Here is an 11,726-nt window from a genome sequence, read left to right as displayed (position 1 = left end):
CTGGAATAGACAGGTACAGTAAAAAAGAAGACAGAGAGAAAGAGAGAGACAGACAGATCAGGCCTGTCAGATGGTGCACAGAGGTTTTTATAGCTGCATTTGTGCAAGGAAAAAAAAATCACGAGTATCATGTATGTAACCTTTGATCTCAGGTAGTATAAGCCCCCATGTAATGAACTAAAGGTGTGTGTTAATACAGAATGAATGAACCAATAATCCAGAATTGTAATCGTGTTCCTCCATAATGCTATATTCTGGCTTTCCTCAAAATCTGACTGACACGCTTGCAGTTGGAGAGCCTATGGAGCATGCACATACCTGGTCGTGTGTCCGTGTGTGTCACTAGAATATGTTTTGAATGTGGCTGTGTGGGTGTTATAATTGTGGTGTGTTGGGGGGGGGGGCTGCTGCTGTCTTGTGGCAGTGGCCACAAACTGAAAAATGAGTCCTTGAGGGTTTACAGCTCTCATTGACATAACAAGCATCCACATTTTTTCTACTGCTGCAGTCCTTGATAAGCTACAGGACAACATATAGAGGATTAAATCAAAATGTAAGGGGGGAGAAAAATACAGGCTATAACATGAGAATTCACATGCTCACAGGTTGCTCTGGTGGTCAAACACACACACATCCAGGATCAGAAACATGCTATGCGACAGTAATCAGCAGATTTACATTACAGGCTGGTATTGACACACATTACCAGCTTGGGCTCCATGACTGCCTGTGGCTATACTCCGACCTTAAGAGTCAGGAGAGGGAAAATGTCGCAGATATGAAGGTTAATGCTGGAGGAGATAAACCGTGCCGATTTGACATTACCTTGGCGAGTGCGGTGATGCTCCTGGTTGGTACCCAGCCTCTACGCTCGCAGCATCCGCCTCTCACGCCCCTGCCGGTCGGCTCGGCAATCCCCCCTGCAAGCTGAAAACAGACCCAAACCTCCAGGTAAGAGGGGACAGTGCAGATGATCTTTTTCTTTTTTTAAAACAGAAGCTCAAGAAATGACAGGGTGTCTTTCAGGGCCTGGTGTGACACTCGGTGGGGAGATGCTGAGGAAGAGGAGGAGACCGATGCCCTTGTTTTGTCGGTTGTACGGAGCAGAGGAGAGGAGAGAAAAATCGGTGGGAATATTACTCTTGCGTCCCCTCCCTCTCGGCGTTTCTTAACCCGCCCACACTGCGTCCTTCTCCCTCTCTCTCCGGCCCCCACCAGCGCGGCACCAGACTGCTGCTCTGGCTGTTTTTTGCTGTTGAACGCACATTGAGAGTGACTCAGACTCCAATACAGCAATTCCTCTGGTCGTCTTAGTTTTTCAACCCTGGGCCTGCTTCACTAGTGACAGACTTGTCCGCCCTCCATTTCCCCCTCCTTTATTAATTAATTTCCTCTTTTCCCACAGCTCAAGCTTCCCAAAACCAAACTGCAAAATGACGTCATATCACCCTCTTTTCTTTTTTATAGCCCAGTGCTTCTGTCAGACATGTAAATGCAATGGGCACCCTCAAACACAGAAAACAGAGTCCTTGTTTTTCTTGAAATGCAGCATTTTAATGAACATTATAAAATTGTATTTAAAATCACTCCCCAACCCCCCCATTCCATCCCACCCACCTCCTCCTCCAGCCCAAGTTTTCTTTTCCTTTTGTACATTTGGTAGGAATAAGGCAAAAAGTAGTATTCTTGAAATAGCTATTCACATCAATTAATAATCACCATGTCATGTATAAATATTACTAAAATCTGGGGTTGTTGCTACAGCGAGGTTCGTCCTCTCCGTGTATGTGTGTCAGCAGTTGAAAGGACGGCCGCAGCAGTAGCAGCAGCAGAGATGGGCCTCTCTCCAGCATGGATCAGACAATCCAGGCCCCCCCAAAAACAAACAAAAAAAGATTAAATAAAAATAATGAGGCCTTCCCACTGTGGACTGGGATGCATCTATTTCACCCATTTTTAATTACTGCCTGCTTTTAAGAAACACAAGAACAGGTCAGAGGAGATGTCTTTCCTATCTTTTTTTGTTTGTTTTGCTTCCAGTTCAAAATGAGGCAATTGCTCAATTTAAAAGCTCCCTCTTAATGGAGATCAGAGTGAACAGGATGAGCCGTAGTGACAGTATGCTTGGGCAGTGTGCAAGGTGAGGGGGGATCCTTCCCCTCTTCTCTACTTTGAAAATGATTCACTTTCACATCTGTGCATTTCGGTGTTGATAGCCGGGCTTGTATCGAGACAGACAGAGGGGTGGTGTAGACCGAACAGAGGGAGAGAAAGATATACAATACGGCGAGAAAAACCAAAACATCAAACGAGGACAAGAAGACACAGAGAACAAATGCAAATCCTTCATGAAATCTTATCCAAACCTACAAAAATGTTTTTTCATAAAAGCTGTTAAAACTCTATAAAATCAAGTCTTTTTTTTCTCTTCACAAATCAAATTAAAACCAAAAGAAATGTACTGTAAAAACATTCATTAATACAAGGCCATTTTGAGTTGGGTGTTAGTGTACAGTGTGTGATTTACAGTGCTTGTATAACCACTGGCAGCCATTTTCAAGAAACAACCCCCCTGATGATTATTATTATTATCTGTCGGAGCAGCAGTCTCTCTTCAGCAGAAAGCGGTATGCATGTCGTATTATTATATTAAAAGGCGCCGCGTACGCCGGCGCTGTGCTTAACCCTCCCATGAAGGTTTTTGCTGCTGCTAAATTGCGGGTGCTAGATGTGAGACAGAGAAATGAAACAAAACAAAACAAAACAAAACAAAACAAAACAATACTGGAGCCGATGACTCTGAACCCGTGACTGGTGAGTGCAATTCTGTGTAGACAGCATGTAAGTCTCTCAAGTTCTACGAGTCTCACATCTTTAAAAAACAAACAAACAGGAAATCGCCCCTGATTGGCTCACAATTACCCCATGTGGCACGATGGTCATTTCCTGTAAACATTTCTCGAAATGTTTATAAAAACACCCTTACCATTTAAAACACAAAAATATATAGAGATTTATTTTTACATGGACATATATATTACTAAAAGGCCTTAAAATATTTTCCGTTCTGCTCCTTGAAAGTCACAGTTCCCTTCAGTGGATATTTAGCCTCAGATGGACCTGGAAGGAAACAGAGACAACATTTGTCTTTATAAACAGCATTAGTAGCACCAGCACAGTGTAACCAGGGTAGTCAGATAAAACTAAATCACAAAATGTGGTCTGCACCTGCTTACCATGCCAAGTCTTAGTACCAAGTTTTAATCCTGCTTTTGCGGACTCCGTTCTCTCTTAGGCACCAGCGCCTTACGGAGGTGTGGTATGATTAAAAAGGCTGCGAGGAAGAATAGGTGACCGCAGAAATAGACGGACGAGTAGACCTGGAAAACAAAAGTGACAGAAACAGTCGAATTAAGATTCAAATATAATTTACACGTGTCTTTCCAAAGGTCCGGTAACTTCTTGTGATATTCCTCACCTGTCTACCAGCTGCCATCAGAGAGATTCCTGCCTTTGACAAACACCTGACTCTCCTCCTCTCTATAAATCAGTCCCTCGCCAAGTGGACAAGTGCCAGCCACTTCCACAGTCCCTGTGTCCAGATCATCATAGCAGTTCACCTGACACAGATCCACCTAATTCTGTTTCTGAAAACCTGCCCGTTATCCTTTTCCAGGTTTAAGACTGTTTAAAGACCATTTTAAGCCCCGTGTGAAAACAATGCAGCTCCCTCTATTCATTTAAAAGAGTCTGTTGACTCAGTGCAGGTGTCAACACAGACAGGTTTTAGCTGAACCTAGCTCAACTTTTCTGGATCAAAATGTGATGTCATCGGACAAAATGCAATGTCCGCCAATCAAAGTTGAAATGTGAACGCCATATTTATGCTGTTCACCAAGTGATCTGTCATGTCATTGTCAATGTGTCATTGTCATTATTGAATAGTATTAAATGGTTTAAAAATCGCTTTCTGAAAACCTTCAAACTCCTCAATCTTTGACTTAAAGCAGCCTTTCTTCACAAAAGCGACTTGCAACCACTGATAACATGCAGATGTCCCATGGCAGCAGTATCTCGTTTCTCAAATGACTTCAGGGCTCTTGAATGCTCATGCACAGTCCAAAACTATGATATTTGTTATTAATAGTTAAAATTAGAAAAATGTCATGTTGCAAATGATTGGCTCTTAAATTATATTTCAGTGTCTCACTGGAACCTGAAACACCTTCCTCACAACCGAGCCCGTTAATTATGTTTTAACGCAGTACTGTTTTCAGTCTGAATTCAACCTGCTCTGCCTGAATGTCCTTACTTGAGTCCTCTTTGCACCTGAACTATGATACCAGCCACTTGATAATACATAATGATTGATGAGAGCAACTGTATTTATTCTTTAACCAGTGTTGAGTTGTGACTTACCTTGAGCCATTTGTCCCAGCTGAAGAGGCAGAATGGCACCAGAGGGTAACCCATGAAGAGCCAGTGAATAAACTGCTGGACTACATAGATGAGTGGGTAAAGTGCGCTGTTGGCCACCTTTGACAGCAGGGGACTGTCCCTCACTAGTGCCAGGGCCTGTCACACACACACACACCACAAAATAGTTATAATATTATAACGAACTGATGCCAAATTGTGACTGCAGTCAATATCTAATTATAAATACATTCAGCCGTGAGCTGCATTTCATCAATTGTGTTTTGCCTCTTACTAACAAGAGACTGTCTCTTGTTTAAAAATTCAACAGTGGGTTTATATGAGGCAGCCAAAACAAAAGATAATTCCTTTTTATTAAGAAAATAAGCATTCAAGAAGCAAACAACACATTTACCACTGACTGAAATTAACACCAATGTGGTTTGAGCTTCCTGTAAATCTTTTTTAGGTTAACCACCTCCATGCTCTCCCTTCATCTGTAGCGTACCTGTCTCTCTACAGTGACGATGAAGAACTCCATGGAGAAGCACAAGAAGTATCCGGAGTGAAGGCCATGCCATATTGTCAAAAAGAACAGCGTGGTCACATGGGACAAGGTTTTATTGCCCAGGAACTTCAACCTCTTGAACACATGCCTAAAAAACAAAATTAAAAGAAAACAAATCAAACCAAGAGTTTTGTTTCATCACTTTATCACAAATCTGGATAAAGGTCAGAAATATCTAACTGTCAACTCTCACTGTCAACTCTCACTCAGCTGGAGGCTGATGTTGCATAGCAACTCAGTTTAATATTAAACATTTCAACAACTTTACAAGGTATTCATCAATTCAATAGTGGCCAAGACTACAGTTGTATAATATCTTAGACAAGTGCTGGTGCACACATATTTTTTAAATTTCCAAACCAGCGTTATTTTTTCATATCACTCATTTGTGACAAACTGCAATGGCAGCATAAGCTGTAGAGAGCTGACACATAAGAACGTGGCATAACTGATATAAAAAGCCTTGCTCCTGGCCTTTAAGGCATCTGTATGCTTCAAACAAAGTGCTTGTGAAATCACTGAAGAGCATTTGTAATCCCCTTTCCCCCACAGCTTCATGGTATCAGAACTAGGTGGCTTTGTATGACAGTTTCAGCAACTTCCCGAAAACAACTGGGCATGTTTGTCCTCTTCATGCAGTGGCTAACCAGATATAGGGAGGTGTGAAACTCAGCAGGGTTTGAACTTCTCACTGTTCATTCTTTGGACAACTACTTCTGTCACTTTTTGAGTGTAGGATACTTTCTAAATATGTTTCTTTCTACACATTAATCCCACTTGTACGACTCATCACATCTCACCCCTCTCTATGACAGCTGACTTTTCAGTGGAGCAGTTAAAATCACTGTTGCCTTGTCTGTCCAGACAAAACTTTGTATGAACTACTTACTGAAACGTACTGAACCCTTGAGGGGTTTCTTCCTCATACCAGCTAGTTGAGCCTCTCTGATACATACTGTATTGGTTTCTTCCTTGTATTTTGTATGAGCACTAAATTCCTCACAAAAGCTGCTATCGAGCCATGTAGAAGAAGAAGTAGGCTTAGTAAAAAAATGGTATCAAAATTTCATTCATGAAGCCCCTGCTGAAGAACTTTTGGACAAATTATGAACACCTCCCTCCGACTGTCTCTTGATGTTAAAAAACGCTGGAGAAAGTCTGGAATGACATATTAGGCTGGTCCTTCTGAATCTATGCCACATATTGCATATTGGATTGAATTGTCTTCCCCTCAATTCACTGTTATCACTGAAGTTAATAATTAACTTCTAGAACACTGCTTTGAATAAGAGCCGGACAACTTCACAGATTTCATGCTGGGCACTGACCTGGCAACCCAGGCGTTTGTGTTGATGTTGAAAGAGGAAATCGTTCCTCCAAAGAGTGGCGTGGTTTCAAACATCCACACCTTCATGTTGGCACAGGCGTCCCACTGATGCTTACCATCTACTACTCCATTGTAGCCTAATCCAGATAGTACACATACACCCTCCTGCAAACATAAAACAAGTAACTCACCATGAACAAGAACCAGATAAACTGGGACTAATTTGTGCTCATCAAAGTGTGCCATTTAAAGAATGAAATGAATGAATGTATGCAAAGGTATGTAGGTGGTGTTTCACTGTTAGATGCTCCCACAGAAGGTGTTCAGCTATGTAGTGTATTTACTGTATGTGCAGTTTAATATAAAGGGTATATTTAAAGAAACAAATGAGCAGGTCGTTAGCATTTTCAAACTTTTGAACAACATTTCATACACATATTTGCAGATCAAGAGACCACTCACCGCTATAACCCAACAGCTGACATATTTATACAAAATGACTTTAGCCCAAAGCAAAATAAACACACAGCGATACCAGAATGGTTGAGCCTGTGGGAAAGACATAAAAAAACATTTTAGACAATGAAACAGATTAGCTGAAACTATGACTTGTCTCATGTTGAGATATGCATGTGCACACAGTGATTAACAATCATACTGCCATCCTCACCTCATACTCGTCTGTTAGGTAGTAGCTGTCTGGGTAGTAAGGACTAAATATTGTATATAGCAGGAGGCAGACAAAACCCAGACCAAACCTCTTCAAAGCCGGTATACCACTGAAAAAGAGAGAAATAAAAAGATGACGTCATAGGGAAATAATGTCTTATTTTTTATACTAAAATATTAAGCTAATTATTCTGTTCGTCACCAGGCTATATTTGCCATATTTTTGTTCTTTTACCTGTTAGGAGGCTTTCCAGGGCAGTCGGTGAGTTCCCTTGCCACCAGCCTCTGGTAGTTGCGCATTGTAAACTGAGGCCCCACCAGGAAGCCTCCATAGAAGTAGGAAAAGCCGCACACCTCAAGCAGAGAGGGCACAGACGACAGAGCTGAAGTCTTCTGCTCTGCACTCAGCTGGGACTGGGATATAGGATACAGACAGCAGGAAGGGATGAGGGGAATTGAGGAAGAGAACAGAAACAGACACAGAAGGCATTTTAAAAGCATATTAATGAGATTGTATTAGTATCTTTTAAAGTTTGACCACAATCTAGACTGACCACAGACCCAATATGACTACATTAAATGGCATTTAACTGCAGACTGTAAACAGGGTTATTTCTATGAACTGAAGAGGGACACCTGGCATTCATCTGAAACACTTTTAACACTGTAATAAGATCAACCAGGTGGGAGCAGATTTACAGGTTTTTACACAGATAACAGAAAACAGAATAAAAAGCACAGCATAAAAACTCAACAGAATGGGCAACTAACAGCTGTCACAGATGTGTTAGCTGTACTAGAAAGAAACCGAACATAGGTGAGCAAAGTAAAAGATGTCAACAGAGGCAATATGACAACACATACTGTAACATACCGACCAAAAGAGATTTGGTTATTCTGTTTATACTGACGTAGCTATTTCTTTAATGCTGGCAGTTACAGTTTCTCAATTGAAAGTACTGTATTCTGATATATATTGATGTTGTAATACATTATTACATATCTCATGGTTGACAATTTTATCCTGATCAACCACCCCTGTGCTATGGCTCTGCTGCCGTTTCCTCGCCTTTTGATTCATTATGTTTTCCCTTCTGCTCAAAATCATCTTGTCTTCTCCTTCCTAATGGAGAAAATAAGAGAACATACAAATAAATGAGTGTCTGAGCTAACTGAGGCCTAAAACTGAGAGAAGGCAGAGTGGAGGGTCAGACTGGTGCCTCATCAGCACAAAGCCCTTTTGTTAGGTTGCAGTTATTTTTATTCTTTTACTTTTGCTTTGGGTTGAAAGTTGCTGGTAATCCTGTTTTTGTTTTGTTTTAGTTGCTTTAATTTCAGACAGTTGAGTTGTAAATTACTATTATTTGCTTTGTACTAAGTGTTGTTTAAGTAATTTGTGGTAGCGTCTTATATATGGTCTGTTTCAGACAAAATAACCACTCTCACACACGGTCAGCATTTATGGTAAACCCAAAGCCCCTACCAATGTATTATGGCATTTTTAAGATAATTTCATATTTTTCAGTCATTTCCTGAAAATGTTGATGAGCCACACTGTTTGCCAAATATGTTTTGAAAAATAACTTAATTTAAAAATAAAATTAAAGCTGTTGATAAAATGGAACAATGACGTTTGACTACAGTACAATGTTGATATATCGTACGTCATCCTCATAAAATCCTCTTGGTTTTGTGAGTGTCATATCGACTTCTGATCTAGTTTATCAGGTGACTATGTTTCAAACTAAATACTTTTTGCATATGTGCTGCAACAACCATTAATGCCTAAATCATAAATAATTTATTTCAATTAAACACTCTCCAATCAAAATCAGCTCAGAAAATAACACTTAAGCAGTCAAAGCTTCAAGCAGGAAAGTCATTAAATCAGTCTGCACTGATCTATGAATGAATGTGTGTTATTCTTACAGTAGCTGTTGTCCACAGCTGCTTTATACTGTATGAAAAGCTTATTCTTCACTTCATTAAATTCCTGGAGCATTTGAAGGCAGCAGGACTGATATGTTGATAAATCCGCAGCGTCTGAGAAGTGCCGTGCCAAAGCACAGTGCCGTTATGCACGGCCGCTCACTGTTTACCTTTCCGATGTCACCAGGCTGCTACACAATAACTACACACCTTTACACACATCCTACTGGTCGATTATAAGTCGATATCCTGCTTTTTTATGAAGGAGACGTCAGGTCAGCACTGCTCAACAGCCTCTTTTCCAACTTTCTTTTTAGGAGAAGTAGTGCTTCTTGTTTTATCATTGAAACACACGAAAGTTAGAGCGATGTTGTGTAGCATTAATTACTAAACTGTGTGACCATGTACGAAGTGAAATACATTAGAATTATTGCTGAAATAGTGTCACTCTGACATAATCATATAAACAGCTTTTTAGAAATGTATTTCTTTATTTCTTACTTCTATCATTATTATAATAATCAACTAATGAAAAGGACTGCTGTGCTGCTGTGAACACATGAAGCAAAATAGCAGGTGTGCATGGAGACACAGTCTGTGCACCTAAGACCTTCAATACTGCACTTGGCATTTATTATTCACATTTTAACTGTGGGTGCAAAACATTAAGCTGAAGGTGCAATGCACGTAGAGTCAGGCATGACCACTGAGGAGGACATTTTACAGTCATTTACTATGAAATAAAACAAGTTGTCTAGTTTGGTATAGATGATCAATGAATAAAGAAGCCATCATCTAATTTAACCTATATGGATTTCATATATCTTGATATCTCTGTTACCGACATGTAACTTAGTCTACATCAGTGGTCTCCAACCCTGCTCCTGGAGAGCTACTGCCCTGCATGTTTTAGGTATCTCCTCACTCTAACACACCTGATTCTAATAATCAACTCGTTATCAAGCCCTTTGACGAGCCTCAGCTGCTTGATAACGAGTTAGAGTGAGGAGATACCTAAAACATGCAGGGCAGTAGCTCTCCAGGAGCAGGGTTGGAGACCACTGGTCTACATAGTTATAGTAAATAAGTGGACAGGTTAGACTACAATATCACCACGACACAACGCCAATTTACATTTACCTATTGACAATCTGGTTGCCATGGTAATGTATTATGTTCAACTATTAAGCACAGTCCCATGCCTCGTTTGATAAAAAACGTTAACTGTTAAACAGGAAATAACAGGAGGGCAGGAGCAAGGCTTTAATGAATAGCTACGCTGACATGGAAACACAGTTTCACTTACTTTCCAACACACCTGTCTGACTAAATGTGCGTAGAGCTGAAATGATTAATCAAATCAGCAAAACTATTTATTTTATTTTTTCCCCTATCATTCCTGCTTCTCAGATGAAAAGATTTGCTGCTTTTTGACAGTACATTTTGAGTTTTGGGCTGTTGTCAGACCAAAACAATCTGAAATATGTCAACTTTTGCAATTCGGAGAACTGTAATGAGCATGTTTCACTATTTACTGATATTTTACAGACCAAACAATTAATTTGGAATATGAGAAAACAACTGGCTTATTTATCGATAACGAAAATCATCAGGGGTTGCAGCTCTGTGTTCATTGCTGTTTGAGGCTGTAACATTTACGCTCCACTATCCACAAACTGACATGAGCTTTTACTGAAGTGACTTGATAGTATCAGATAACTGACTGTACCAGCCTCTTGTTGTGTATCTGTATATCGTTATCATTCACTCACTGGGGGTGAAAATTATTAAAATGTGCCTTCTATTAAAAAGCCAATCTACCTCTCATTCATGCATAATAGAATTTTAAAAAGTAGTGAGAAATGGCAATTAAAGGATCCAACAGAGATAAACAATGAGTGCAATACAAAAAAAATAATGTTAAAAGACAAACAACGTCAAAACATTGACCAGTAATCAAGCAGACAAAAGCAAGAAATATCAACCAACTCACTGGTTCTTTCCCGCCGTCAAAGTAATCAAATGACAAACCTGAAATCAGAAAATGCAACTGTTGTCAGATACTATGTTAGGGTGACTAATGATGTCATGATTATATTAAAGCATGCAGAAGCCCTGTCAGAAGATTATCAGTGTGTTAATTGTTCACTCGAGTACAAAACTATGACAACAATAAGAAGATATTAAATCAAACAGATGGATAAAACATCTCCTTTTTGAAACTATTGGCTTTATCAAGCATAGCAGTGCAATGTGATCTACAGTCAACATACCAACAAGTTTGAGAGTGAGGACGCAATGAGGCATAGTCCACTTGATGTCATACTCCTCTGTCGCTGTGTAGTAATACCCTGCCAGCAGGTACACCTACAGGAAAATAACAAGGATGATGAAAGAGAGAGAGAGAGAGAGAAACAAATACATCCAGTAGTAAGCAAACCATTGCATTGTCAACTATCTCAAAAGCAGGTTAAGCAAAGTTCAAGGGGACAGAAACATGAATGAAAATAGTAAACCACCAAAACAATGTGTGTGTGTGTGTGTGTGTGTGTGTGTGTGTGTGTGTGTGTGTGTGTGTGTGTGTGTGTGTGTGTGTGTGTGTGTGTGTGTGTGTGTGTGTGTGTGTGTGTGTGTGTGAAAAAAAAAAGAAAGAAAAGGACATCTGTAGTGAGCTCACTGCAGTTTAAAAATGAAAAAGAAAAATCAATTATTGCATTTCTGAGCATTTAAAAGCAAGAGCATGCAAAAAATAAAGGCCGCAGCATTCCTACAGGAAGCATGTGACCACATCATAAGATTATTGGCCTTGGTTGTAAG

At 40.1% G+C, this 11,726-nt stretch overlaps 1 protein-coding gene across 1 annotated transcript in view; it reads right to left on the bottom strand.

The window, feature by feature from the left end:
* Window positions 1–1,626: 1,626 nt before the first annotated feature.
* lpcat3 (lysophosphatidylcholine acyltransferase 3) overlaps window positions 1,627–11,726 on the bottom strand; it is a gene marked incomplete in the record, with an annotated part of 15,528 nt that continues 5,428 nt past the window's right edge. Inside the window, 10 exon segments of the mRNA XM_062421830.1 lie at window positions 1,627–3,120; window positions 3,237–3,380; window positions 4,420–4,575; window positions 4,925–5,072; window positions 6,313–6,476; window positions 6,774–6,860; window positions 6,982–7,090; window positions 7,216–7,394; window positions 10,903–10,940; window positions 11,183–11,276. Of these exon segments, the coding sequence (XP_062277814.1) occupies window positions 3,261–3,380; window positions 4,420–4,575; window positions 4,925–5,072; window positions 6,313–6,476; window positions 6,774–6,860; window positions 6,982–7,090; window positions 7,216–7,394; window positions 10,903–10,940; window positions 11,183–11,276 (1,095 nt within the window).

Source organism: Scomber scombrus, chromosome 7, assembly GCF_963691925.1.
Source record: "Scomber scombrus chromosome 7, fScoSco1.1, whole genome shotgun sequence".
Lineage (NCBI taxonomy): Eukaryota > Metazoa > Chordata > Actinopteri > Scombriformes > Scombridae > Scomber > Scomber scombrus.
This window is presented reverse-complemented; position numbering and strand designations above follow the sequence as displayed.